At 36.9% G+C, this 13,880-nt stretch overlaps 1 protein-coding gene across 1 annotated transcript; it reads left to right on the forward strand.

Moving 5' to 3' along the window:
- The first annotated feature begins 11,184 nt into the window (after positions 1 to 11,184).
- LOC134719322 (uncharacterized) lies at positions 11,185 to 12,915 on the forward strand. Its single transcript, XM_063582331.1, has one exon. It carries the CDS (start codon positions 11,185 to 11,187, stop codon positions 12,913 to 12,915), a length of 1,731 nt encoding a protein of 576 aa, XP_063438401.1.
- Positions 12,916 to 13,880: the final 965 nt, after the last annotated feature.

Consider the following 13,880-nt stretch of genomic DNA (forward strand, 5'->3'; position numbering starts at 1 on the left):
ATGTAACCACTTGTATGAAATTGAACTTAATTGTACTGCTCAAATTATTGGGCGTCATAATTGACAATAAAAAACTAAAGTGTTGTATTGTATTGTATCATGTGTATCATGGTGACTAGTTTTAAATGGAGTAGGGAGTGCATGTAGAGATCCATTAACCTTCAGTGCAGATCTTTGATGCGTCTTTTTTAATTAGAAAATTTATATAATAATTTAAATACATGTAACACCTCATTCAGCTCTTTTGTAGTTTCTGTTAAATTTATTAACAACATGATTATAGTTTGTTAAATTAAGGTTTCTGTTATTTTATTATATTGGGTGTTTGCTGTCTCAATATCCTATCCTCTTGCCTTACATTTCACATGTGCAATGATGAGGCTCTATATGTATATATCATTTCTTACTTTGCTGACATATAATATCAGTTCTACATGTTGATCTAAGTTGTGTACAAGTCCGACTTAAACGTCCTATATCTCTGCCGGGTAAATCTTCAAGTATCCTGATGATTAGTTCTGGGGGTAAATTGGTTAAAAGTACTGTCATACTGACCCCCAAATGTCATTATTTATCTAATTCACAGATGTCCTCATTCATTATCTGAAAAAAAATATCACTGAACTAGTATATATATTTGTTTAGGGGCCAGCTGAAGGATGCCTCAGTTGCAGGAATTTCTTGCTGCATTGAAGACGGGGCCTGTTGTTTACCTTCTGCTGTTGTCTGTTCTATGGTCTGGTTGTCTCTTTGACACATTCCACATTTCCATTCTCAATTTTAGAGATCAAAGTCATCATTACAGATAAATATTTCAATAATTGGTTATCCAAAATATGCATGATATGGATATAAAACTAAAGTAGACTTTTAGGGGCCAGCTGAAGGACGCCTCCGGGTGCGGGAATTTCTTGCTACATTGAAGACCTGTTGGTGACCTTCTGCTGTTGTTTTTTATTTGGTCTGGTTGTTGTCTCTTTGACACATTCCCCATTTCCATTCTCAATTTTATTACACTAGTGACTTTGACAGTGGCAGGTCCAGAACTTTTCCTGAGGGGGGGGGGGGGGGGGGGGGGGGGAGCTTCAGTGAATGCTTCAATGATTTCCTATATAATCAACCAAATTTTTCCCACAAAAGGGGGGGGGGGGTGTCAGGCCCCAGGGCCCTCCCTGAATCTGCCTATGCTTTGAGTTACTGACACAATTATCAAATTTAATTTTAGATTATGATGTTAACTACTAGTATATGGTTAACCTCAGGGCAATCACCAGGTGGGGGTGTTACTTCCTATATTTTTAGTGATATGAGTGTGCTGCAAAACAAGGTCTGTTTTTCATGCCCTACTGGTGAGAACAAGGTCTTTTTTTAAAACAAAGTACAGGATCCCTTACATGTGTTTAACTGTTTAAGATACAGTCTACAACCATGTCTAGAACAGCATCAGTATTTTATACATTCTAGAACAGGGTATGTTTTTCAACTTTTTCTGATTAGAGCAGGGTATGATTATAAATAATTCAAATTTGTAACAACATGAACACAGGCTTATTTTTATATTTTATTCTTCAATTTTCCTCCAATGGACGTACCTAGATGTAGATTGCTCTGATGTACAATGGCTGTTTTGCAGGATAATGGTTACACAGCCCTAGTCGAAATAATTATAAGGTTTGGTAAGGCTATTTAATTTTTTTCTGGGACGCGTACCAACGGCCTTTTTATTACAGCTATTATAAGACTAACTAAGGTGTGAATTTAAATCCCGTTGAGGGACAAATACTAAATTGTCTCACAGCATAAACAAATACACTGTTGTAGTTTTTCAGACTAATATACAAATCTATTTATAAATATACATTTATATATCATGTAGGTCGATCTGTCTTAAGGTTGTCATTTTTCTAGACGTACTTATCATAGACATATCATATTTTTTTCTGTGACAGATCAGGGGAATATAAGTAAGACAGATGCAAAACAAAAATGTACAGGAAGATGATAGGTGAAAATAATACACGAAATCGGATGACAAATTTACATTTCCGGAATATCAACTTTCACATGGAGCAGGATCTGTAACCAGGTAACCTGGTACTCGGCTGACTTCTACACTTTGTTCATAGGTAGTGAAGCGAAATACAAGCGGGTTCCATTCGAACCCTTAGGTTACTACTGATTTTTGTGGGTTTCGTGTTGCTGAGTCATATCATAATTTTTCCTTTAATTGCATGTTAAAAGTATTAAAAACTGTAAACTTCCCTAAAAAGTCAAAATAAACATGTCAACCTCCTCTGTAAAAACACATAAAGACTTAAAAAAAATGTAAATATAGTGTATATAATGTTGTTGTGTTACGATTGTTAATTTATTCTTCATGTATATATTATTTATAACCAGTGCAATTTTTCTGATAATATGGTTGAAATTTTTATATTTTTGTCAAAGGGTCAATTGAAAGGAAATACTCTGTAAAAAATTATGTAAATTAAACGAGCAAAATCAATTTAAGTGAAAGTGTTGGGTACCATGTACCTTAAATTTAGTTTCGCGGTATTCAAGTTCAACAAATATAAGAACATAAATAACGGATTTATAAGTCTTCAAGTAAAATTAGCATTAATTATGTCTTCGTTTGTTGAATGATTTGTTTTGTACAATATAAGCTGAAACTGTAAAGTGTAATTTATTAAATACAATTTTATGGCTTCTCGACGATTGTACACTAGCAGCACTTACTAGAAAACAGGGTTTGGGGAGAATACTCGTACAAGGAAAAAGTAAAATCACAAAAATACTGAACTCCAAGGAAAAGTGTTCTGGTTTTAAACTTATAAACTATTCAAAATAATTTACCAAAATTTATCGACATCTTGCAAAACCAAAACACGTACTTGAAAAACATAAGTGGCGAAAAAGTACGGAAGCCGATAAGGGCCATTCAAAAAAAAAAATTATGTCGTAATTACGACATAGCATGTCGTAATTTCGACATAACATGTCGTTATTACGACATCGCTATGTCGTAATTTCGACATAACATGTCGTTACAACGACATCGCTATGTCGTAATTTCGACATATCATGTCGTAATAACGACATCACTAAGTCGTTATAACGACATCGCTATGTCGTAATAACGACATCGCTATATATAAAACAATATGTATTATGATTGCCCAGAGACTAAATGACACAGATAATATTAACAACTATACGTCATCATAATGCCCCCTATAATTAGAAAAGCCCCCGCAAAGTCAGCTATAAAAGAGGGAGGAAAGATACCAGAGGGAGAGTCCCCGAAATGCTGTGTGGCAGACAGTGTTATTATTCAATTATTAGCTCCCTTGGTAAAACTCAAAATTTCATATTTAATGCATTTTATTGTTAAATAATTTACATGAAGCTTAATAAGTACATATTTGTTAATTGCATAGCTTTTGCTATTTGAATTCATTGGTTAAAGATATTTATTTATATTGTAAAGTTTAATATTTGCATCGTCGCAAAATCTTTGGATACCTTCTTAGAATACCGTCAGTGAGAAAGTTATATATTTTACAAAAAAACTGAGGTGAATTAATGAACATTAATTAAACGGCTGTATAGACAGTTGTATGCGAGCCTTACTTGGCAGCTAACCATCCCATCTCCCTCAAAATAAGGGTATACTGCCTGGTTTCTTGTAATGAGGGTGAATTAAAGTATCAATTGCTCTAATGCTACTTTCAAATGTTGGGCACGATATTCCTTACAACACGTTTCACTTAAAATGCGACGTCGAAGAGGGTCTTTGACTTCGATTAATTTTTGCAAGTTTTATTCGGTTTTTTATATTGTTGGTTGATTCTTGTTCTGTTCGTTTTGTGATGTCATTTTATAAAAAAATTACCTCGAGTTGTGGAAATCGATAAAATAATGTTTACCCTTTAAATTATTTCAACTTAAAATGCAGTACTGTAGGACGGAAAGATGGGACGGAAGTACATGTATACGGTTTTCATAATTTATTTTTATCATAGGATGTTTAACTTTCAAGTTGCACATCATCTGTCATTGTAAAATTTCTATATCTTAATTTATCCCCAATACAAATATATCTGACACTCTGCAAGTAAATCGAACATTTTTACCCTTGGTTAAATTTGAATAGAATTGTATTTTCCCTGACACATAAGTTGTCGAAATACACCCCTTCAATTACTTGAACCTTGGCTTGAGATTTATTTTCCCAAGTCATCTTCAGATATATACATTTTAAAATATAGTAATCTACTCCTGGGTCGTCCGCGTAAACGGCAAACAAAAATATAATCCCGGTTTGTTTTTATAATTCGATGAAACGGTTTTCGTTGCTGTTTGGGATTCGTCTTTCAATTACCTCCATTTCATGCACAAGTTTACATTGATGAAAAGTTCCGGCTTCGCTAGTACAGGAATTACTTTCATCACGAAATAGCAGGACAAATCGCGAAGTAAAACATTCCGTTAACTGGTATTAAGTGTTTTGATATTGGTGATTGCACCTAACTGAAGTGACGACTTTAAATGATCTATTTCGGAGTACTTCCGTAACATAAATTTCAATTTATTTTATAAAATGGAATTTCCCCCCCCCCCCCCCCCCCCCCTGTTCCAAATTCTTTTAAATAAATCGTCAAAAGCTATACAATTAATAAAAATTGCAAAATTTAACCTGTGTCAAACCTATTTCCCCGGGCGCCGGGAGTCTTTAGCAACATGCACTATTTTTTTTTCGGCAGCAATCATTAACATCTTTCTCCAAATTTCATAACACGATTTGTTTTAATTACCGTAAACATTTAATTGATACTTTAGCACATTTAACGTCGGAAATTAGCGTCTTTAGGATTTTAGACGTTTTCAGACATTTGGAAAAATTGGCTACCGTTTTGTAATGTATGGAAGCATTTTATTCCTTTAAGACTCAAATATGTAGTTAATAAGGAAAGAATCTTGGCATTTTTTACTCTTCGTATATCTAACTTTTGTTTTGATCAATTATAAAAAAAAAAATACGCCTTAACTGCTTTGAGGCAAATATTTGTACTTTTGTTAGATATTATTATTGTCTTACTATTTTTATTCATTTTCTACTATAATATGCAGTCGAGTCAAATGAAATTTGGTAAAATAACGGTTTTAACGCCACAAAGAACCGACATATGTCGTTGTTCCTGTCAAAAATCAAGAAGATCACAGAATAAGAAATAGGATCACTATACATAACAGTTAAAACAGTTTTTCATAAATGTAACGTTGGATGGGGACATCCGTTTTTTTTCACATAGCTTTCTTTTTTTAATCCTCAAATACACTAAATATTAATTAGGAGATGATCAAGAGCTATAAAAACATAATTCAAAACATATATTGAATTTGTTTTAATATTGGTTCGTATTTTCTAACATTTTTATTATGTTTTGCGGATGAAATTTCGAAGATTCTGTTTTAAATCCTAGGGGTTGTAAGAACATCGCGCGTGCCCAACGTTTGAAAGTAGAAATAGAGCTATCTATACTTCAATACCCCCTTATACGAAGAAGCCATGCAGTTTGCGCTTATTTAAAGGGAGATGGAAAGCTTGGCTTGACTTGGTTGTACAATTTCAGTCCTCTAATAATTCCACATTTTATTCTTACTGCATAGCTGTTCTACGACCGGTAGCTTGATAATCTAAACGACTTTGTCTGACTGTACAGCCCTAACACTATGGGCCATGTTAATTGATATTGGTATATATAACATATATAAGTTTCTCACTGAAGGTATCCAAAGAAGGTAACCAAAGATTTTGCGACGATGCAAATATTAAACTTTACAATATAAATAAATTATCTTTAACCAATGAACTCAAATAGCAAAAGCTATGCAATTAACAAATATTTACTTATTAAGCTTCATGTAAATTATCTAACAATATAATACATTAAATATGAAATTTTGAGTTTTACCAAGGGAGCTAATAATTGAATAATAACACTGTCTGCCACACAGCATTTCGGGGACTCTCCCTCTGGTAGCTTTCCTTTTATAGCTGACCATGCGGGGACTTTTATAATTATCGGGGACATTATGATGACGTATAATTGTTAAATTCTTTGTCATTTAGTCTCTTGCAAATCATAATACATATTCTTTTAAATATAGCGATGTCGTTATTACGACATAATATGTCGAAGTTACGACATAGCAATGTCGTTGTAACGACATGTTATGTCGAAATTACGACATAGCGATGTCGTAATAACGACATGTTATGTCGAAATTACGACATAATTTTATTTTTTTTGAATGGCCCTTATCGGCTTCCGTAAAAAAGCGTTCGGACTCGAACTATTTAAAAAAAAATATGCATTTTCGTCAGTATAATAATGATTACATAGATTATTACTACACGCAATCAAACTAACTTTACATTGCAGTATTCCTACCATAATAATTAAGAGTGCATTTCTTTCTAATCAAAATTTTGTGAACGTTGTTTTGCGTTTTTACTCGTTTGCTAAACGCTACAAAAGCAGAAACAAATACATCTTTTAATAAATGTTTTGATCATTTCTTTTTAACCCAAACGATGCAAACGGCTAAGCGCGCACATATATTGATAATTTCTTTCTAACACAAACGATGCAAACGGCTAAGCGCGCAGATGTTTTGATCATTTCTTTCTAACACAAACGATGCAAACGGCTAAGCGCGCAGATATTTTGATCATTTCTTTCTAACACAAACGATGCAAACGGCTAAGCGCGCACATGTTTTGAATCGTTTGATTTTTTTTTAAACACAAACGATGCAAACGGCTAAGCGCGCACATGTTTTGATCATTTCTTTCTAACATAAACGATGCAAACGGCTAAGCGCGCACATGTTTTGATCATTTATTTTTAACACAAACGATGCAAACGGCTAAGCGTGCACATGTTTTGATCATTTCTTTCCAAGACATACGATGCAAACCGATAAGCGTGCACATGTTTTGATCATTTATTTTTAACACAAACGATGCAAACGGCTAAGCGTGCACATGTTTTGATCATTTCTTTCCAAGACATACGATGCAAACCGATAAGCGTGCACATGTTTTGATCATTTCTTTCCAACACAAACGATGCAAACGGCTAAGCGTGCACATGTTTTGATAATTTCTTTCAAGTATTGTGACAGTTTGTATTATTTTCGTTTTTATTTATTTTATTAAAAAAGTTTGAATTTTGAAGTTTATAGGTGTCAGTCGATCCCGGCCTGCCTCATCATCGGCAACAAAGCCAGGCATTGTACACGACTAGTTCCCCCACAAAATGTAAGATTCCAGACTCGGCTCTCACAGATGTAGTTCATATTTCGAGAGGCCGAGAGAAAAGAGCAACAAGAAGAACAAACTACAGTACAGAAATAACACCTTCTATTTTTTTGTTATTTATATAATACAAGCATACGTTTGCAAAGTTTACATAAACTTTGACAAACGATGCAAACGATAAAAAATGCGTCTGCAGTGTGTCGTTTGTTAAACGATGTATTTGTTTCTACTTTTGTAGCGTTTAGAAAGCAACAACAAACGCGACACAACGTTTTCAAAATTTTGGTTAGAAAGATATGAGACCTGTATTTCATATGTATGAAAAGGTGTAGCCTATGATTAAGATTATTACTTACAGTGTTTTGGGATTTTTGCTTATACTGTTGATAACAATAAAATTAACGGTACCAATTTTCCTGCACCAGATGCGCATTTCGACAATACATGTCTATTTAGTGATGCTCGTGGTCGAAATATTTGAAATCCAAAGCTTAAATAAAAGATAACCACGGGGACCGAGAACACAGTTATTTCGTATTGCATTTCTTTTTGATAATAAATTCAAATAAAAAAAAACAAACCATCGAAATTGCACTATCTCAAAAAGAACTTCAGAGTGTAGTGTACTACTATTTGGAAATATAAAATCAAAGTTATAGAAAGGTCTACCAGCTCTAACTCAAAATACTGACAATTCTGTGTTAACGGGTCTAAAATTTATTTTGAAATATTCAGACATACTAATTTGACCAAATCACTACTTGAAAGAAAGATTCAGCACCCAATTAAAAAAAATGTAATTTCATAATATTAATATTTCATGCATAAAAAAATAAAGTTGGAAAGTGTTTGAAAATAATATACAAGATATACACTGTTTTCACTAGGGACTAAGTGACGATATATGTGTCCTTGTGGTAACTCTCTGTATCATTGTTATACGATGATAACGGCTGTACACATATTTTGACTATTCTATTAATTGTGTCTGTTTAGTTAACACATCAATGTAAATATAACGGAATTTAATGAGATTGTCATCAAAGTGAGAGGGTTAGCGCTATAAAACCAGGTTTAATTCACCACTTTTTACATTTGAAAATGCCTGTACCATTTCAGGAATATGACAGTTCTTGTCCATTCGTTTTTATGCGTTTTGTTATTTGATTTTGCCATGTGATTATGGACTTTCCGAATTGATTTTCATCTAAGTTCAGTATTTTTGTGATTTTACTTTTTTCTGTTCCAATAACTATACTGTGTTATTATCATGCCCATCAATAATAAATATATGTTAATGAATTTTGAATATAGATAAACACGAATATCCTACATGAATATAAATATCAGTAACAGCATGTATATCTATGGTATCACGCAAGCTTAAAGAAACAACGGCTGAACCTGTACCGGTATGATGATTTTCGATTTGGTCACCAGAAAAGCGTGGCACTATACGCACATAAACTAAAGTGTTTTTGTTTTTCCTGATTTGATATTCTGCATCAGATAAATGGGTCATTATGCTAGCAATGATCAGGTATAGTCCAGGTTTCTCACATGTAAACTTTCCATTGGTTTGTAAGGTGGATAACGTATTGATTCCGTATGATGATCTGATGTTAGGAAATCTGATCACTGAATTGTTGTTATAGCGGTCACCAGTAGCGCACGCAGTAACGGCAACTGTAAAAGAGAAAATAAGATACATATAGCTAACAAATAGTATTTAAATATAGTAATGTGATAATGACCTGTAATCTTGTTTTTTTTTTAGGAATAATTCAACAGTATGTAATAATGCTGTATTTTGATTGGACGAGAGACCAGTTTCCCCCAGTAATTTCTATAAATTGAGAATTTCTTTTCTCTGCCGGTGTATCTGTCATTAAGAAATTTGAAGTTTGAATATTAAGACTACTGCCAGCAGCCGGTTGGATATTAAATCGTGTGAATATCGAAAAACGAAAATCGAACTTGCCGCTTACTTCACATGGCTGCATGCTTCTATTTGAAAATAAATCACAGACTTATCAAAAAACATTATGAACATATCAATTTCGTGAGTCTAACGCTCATTCAAAAAGAAGTCTTAATTAACTTATCATAATAATTATCTACCTTGCTCACTTTCCTTTGTCTGTTTATCTTCCAAGACCATTATGTCATTTTTAATTCTATTTAACATTGTCATGGTTATCTTAGACGAATAATTTCTGTAGTAAGAACAACAATTTTCGAACTGTGTAGATTTTGATTGAACTGTATGTAGCTCTGAACGCAATATTTCAAAGTCCTTCAGAATGATAGGTATTTTAGATGTAATATTGGTAAGTTTTTTCACTTCCATTTCAAGTTGTCCAATATTTTGTATAATTTGTTTTTGTTCTTTTCTTTCCTCTATGATGATATCAAAGAGCGCATTGTAACGGCTATTTGTTATTTCACTATTTAAGGAGCCAGGCGTTGTCAGTTCAAAAAGAAACCCGAATATTGTAGGAAGAAGAAACAGCCAAATTACTCCCACCATAATTTATATTTTTTTCACATGAAGTCGAACGGTGTCGGAGAAGCTTTTGGTACTTAAAACATCTACGATGTTTGAATGTTATCTATAAGTACCCACCTTTTGGCAAAACACCCAAATTGCATGGAGCTTATATAATGTGTTGATAAAATAAACTCTTCAACATGTTCAAATATAGATATTTGACTTCATCAAAAGACACGTGCATTTAATCATCTTTAATAGTGAACAAGGCAGGTATACCATAAATAAAAACAACCAACATTTTTCATAGCAAACGACGTGAATTAGAACTGAAAACACTACAATGTTAAAAATTGTAAAAATTAAAACATGTTAAATGGCAGACAATGACTTGCAATTGATATGACTTATTAACGACTAAAATGAAAACGGGGAATAGGTCAAGGAGACACAACCCGTCCAAAGAGATGATAACTGAAGTACCTCAGGGTCATTGGTGGTGCTCCACATTGGAGGCAGATCCGGAAGACGAGAGAGCCTCGTTTCGGATCTGCCGGCAGTCGAAAACCTAGAAGCAGAAGCCAAAGCACGCTGATTCTAGCCGACCCAGAGAATAATTAGATAACCGTCTAACTGTACTTGCAAGATAGCCAGGGTAAGTTTTGAGAAAGCTTACATTGGCGCTGCGAGCATTCGTTTTCGAACAAATTCACTCGGGGAGTTGAATTCTACATCGAAATTGCAAATTTCAAGGGGCCAAAACAGCACCTCCATTTTGTTTTTAGGGATCCCTGACAGGTCACCTATTTTCAGTTTTCGCTAACCATAGCTTTGCTAGGTTAGTTTTATCGGGAGGGAAAAGTTAAAGCACCGGGAAGGGAACCTTGTGTGGCTAAGTTTCAGTCACCGTTTGTTATTTTTGAGGGATTTTTTCATACTTGGCCGTTTGCGGAGCCCTTGTAGGAACAAGTGTGAACCCCTTACTCGTTCTGCAAAACCCTTGTAGGGAATTTTGTAAACCCCAATCCAGTTCCGCCGCGTATTGCACTCAATTGACCTACGCAGCTCAACTTCCATTTGCAACCATAATTTGCAAATCTTCCGGTTGTAAACAGAAAGAAGAAATTGTAAGTGTCAAATTAAAGCAAAAAAACACATTGCACATACACCTGCCATTGTATATACACTCCTCTGGGGTCAACTTATAAGCTTGATCCCCAGTTAAAAAAAGTTGTTATATTAAAACCATACAAAACAGTCAAATATTATAAATACCCCTTTCCAGTGGATACCCCTGCCAAATCCCTAAACTAAACCTAAATTGTTTATTGTTTAATTATTGTGTTCCCATTCAAGTGTGACCATGGCTAGAGTCCACATAAACTCTGCCACTTTTGAGGAATTGTTATCAATTCCAGGGGTAGGGGCTAAAATTGCCGCAAAAATTTGGGAATTGAGGGAGGATAAAGGAATTCTGGAGTTGGAGGACCTACGGGAGGTTCCTTATATGAGAATAACGGAGGCAGCTCTAGAATCTATGGATTTTAGTACCTCCCTGCCACCCAACAGGGGGTCTAATAAATTTTGCAAAGAGGAGATAGGGCATCAAGAGAAGGTGCAAAGGATTGATAGCCTCATACAGGCCAGGGGTAGGGGGCAAACAGAGTATCCCAGTCAATCAGTAGAAACACCCAGAGCCAGGGAGTCCGTGTCCACATCTCCATCCCAACACATCAATTTCCAAGATGGTGGGGAACTTAACCGGGGTTTCAGGGAAGACATGGGGACCCACCAGGACCGATGGGACAGGCCCATGGGTGCTTATGGGGGTCCAAGAGATTACAAGTATGAAGGGGAAACACCTCGGTCTAGATATAACAATGCCGGAGATACAGGAAGGGGAAGAGGGGGTTTTCAAAACCAGTTTATTGATAATGAGGGTCCAAGGCTCAGAGATGCCCAGCCGGAGAGCGAGGCTCCGGCATCAAGGCACGCCAGTAGCATGGGGTACCCCACAGGGTCAGGGGAACCCAGACGGGGATATGGGGACCAGAGAAGCTCTCGTCGGGATGCATATGACCACCAGGGGAACATGGGAGGGTCAGATAACCAAAGACAGAGGGGGTCTATGGGGGTTAGACCTCCCATCCTACAAAAGAGCTTAAAGTATGATGGGAAAACTAATTGGCAGGCTTTCTATGCCAAATTTTCCCGATTATGCCAGGTTAGTGGGTGGTCTTCAGGGGAGTGCAAGGATCAATTGTGCTGGTCCCTTGATGGGAAACCCAGTGAGTTTTATGCCTTGCTCGTGGAAAGAAGGCATGACTTGTCTTATGAAGACTTGGTGAGTAAGTTGGCCAAACGATTTGGGTTCAATGAGTTGCCAGAAACAGCCCAAGTCCAATTTAACATTGCCAGGCAGGGTGGGGATGAAACCTTAGAGGACTGGGCCGACAGGGTCCAATCACTCGCCACAAAAGCCTTCCGTCACCTTCCTGAAGATCACATGTACCAGCAAGCCATCATGAGATTGTGTCAGGGGGCCTCAGATAAGGAGAGGGGAATGTTGGCCTCCAATGCCAAACCAAAGAGTATTGAGGAGGCAGTGGATAAAATTCGTATGCACCAACATAACCACCAGGCCATATATGACCGTAGTGCCAGAAAAGAAGTAAAAAGTGTAAGTCCTGAGATCCGAAGCCGGGGTGGGGATCACTATACTGTCTGTTCCACATCAGGACCAGTCCCCAATAATGCTCCTTCCAAAATTATCCCCAAAGAACATTCTCCTAAAGATGTCCAGGATTTGAAGGACCAATTTCATGCCTTCAAGGGGGAGGTAAGTGGGACTCTGGGCAATATCATGTCTGAAATACAAAAGCTATCTTTTGCTGTCCGCAATAATGCTAGGCCCCCATCCAGAAGCCCCTCTCCTCGTGCCGGTGGTTGTTTCCATTGCGGGGAGGCAGGCCACTTTAAAAGGGAATGCCCAAAGTTTCAAAGGTCTAATTCTCCTCGACCTGGGGGAAAAAAGGTAACCTTCCAGGACAACAAGGGTCCGTTAAACTCCAACGGGTCGACTCAAGAGGTCTGAGTCTGGCCCCTAAACCACGGAGTATAAAGGACCTCATGATAAGCCATAACCCACCTTACTTAACTAAGGAGGGTACTATCAGTCAAATAGAAATGATACCGGAGGAAATAATTTCCCCACTTGTGCAGGAATGCCTAGAGGAACCGTCCCATTCCGAGGAACTAGGGGTCATTAAATCACTACCTCCTGTCCCACCAGACCCCACGTCCACCAAGGAGAAAGACATAGCTCAAACAGCAAAACTAATAGAGGGGCCTAAGAGGGAACCCATCAATCTCATAGTCCCGGACATGTCTGAATCGGGGTCACAAGACGAAGAGTCGGGGGAGGAAGGGGAACAAACACTGTGTGATAGCTCAAACAGTGATGGGGAGGGGGACTTAGTGACAGAGGGGGAAAAAGAAATGATAACCATAAGTCAGTTAACGGGGGGTACTATGTATCGGGTGCCTGTGGTAGTCCAGGGTCACAGGGTCGACGCTGTTGTAGACACAGCAGCTCAGGTTACCCTAATATCCGAGGAAACGTACAAAAGTTTAAAGGAGCTCGAGCCACCTCCTATTCTTAAGGAAGTGGTGATGAACACTGCAGGAAAGGGCCTACAAATGAATGGGTTTGTTGCTGGGCCTTTTTATATTAAGTTGGGGAACCAAGATTTCACATGGGACATATATGTAGCACCAATTGGAGATCAGATGCTTTTGGGAATAGACTTCTTAAGGAAGCAGGGCATATCGCTCGACTTGCATAGGAATCAATTGTCCATTCACGGGGAGGTCATCCAAATGTCATGGGGTCAGGCCAGTTCATTGCCCCAAACAACTGAGGTACGGGCAGGAAAGAATCACACAGTCCCAGCCAATTCAGTTCAAAGAGTCATGGGAGTGTTAGCCAAACCCATGGGTCGAGAATACATCATTGAGGCAAAGGCTGAGGGCTGTTTGCTCATACCCAGAACCTTACAT

The sequence above is a fragment of the Mytilus trossulus genome, chromosome 5 (assembly GCF_036588685.1).
Source record: "Mytilus trossulus isolate FHL-02 chromosome 5, PNRI_Mtr1.1.1.hap1, whole genome shotgun sequence".
Classification (NCBI taxonomy): Eukaryota; Metazoa; Mollusca; class Bivalvia; order Mytilida; family Mytilidae; genus Mytilus; species Mytilus trossulus.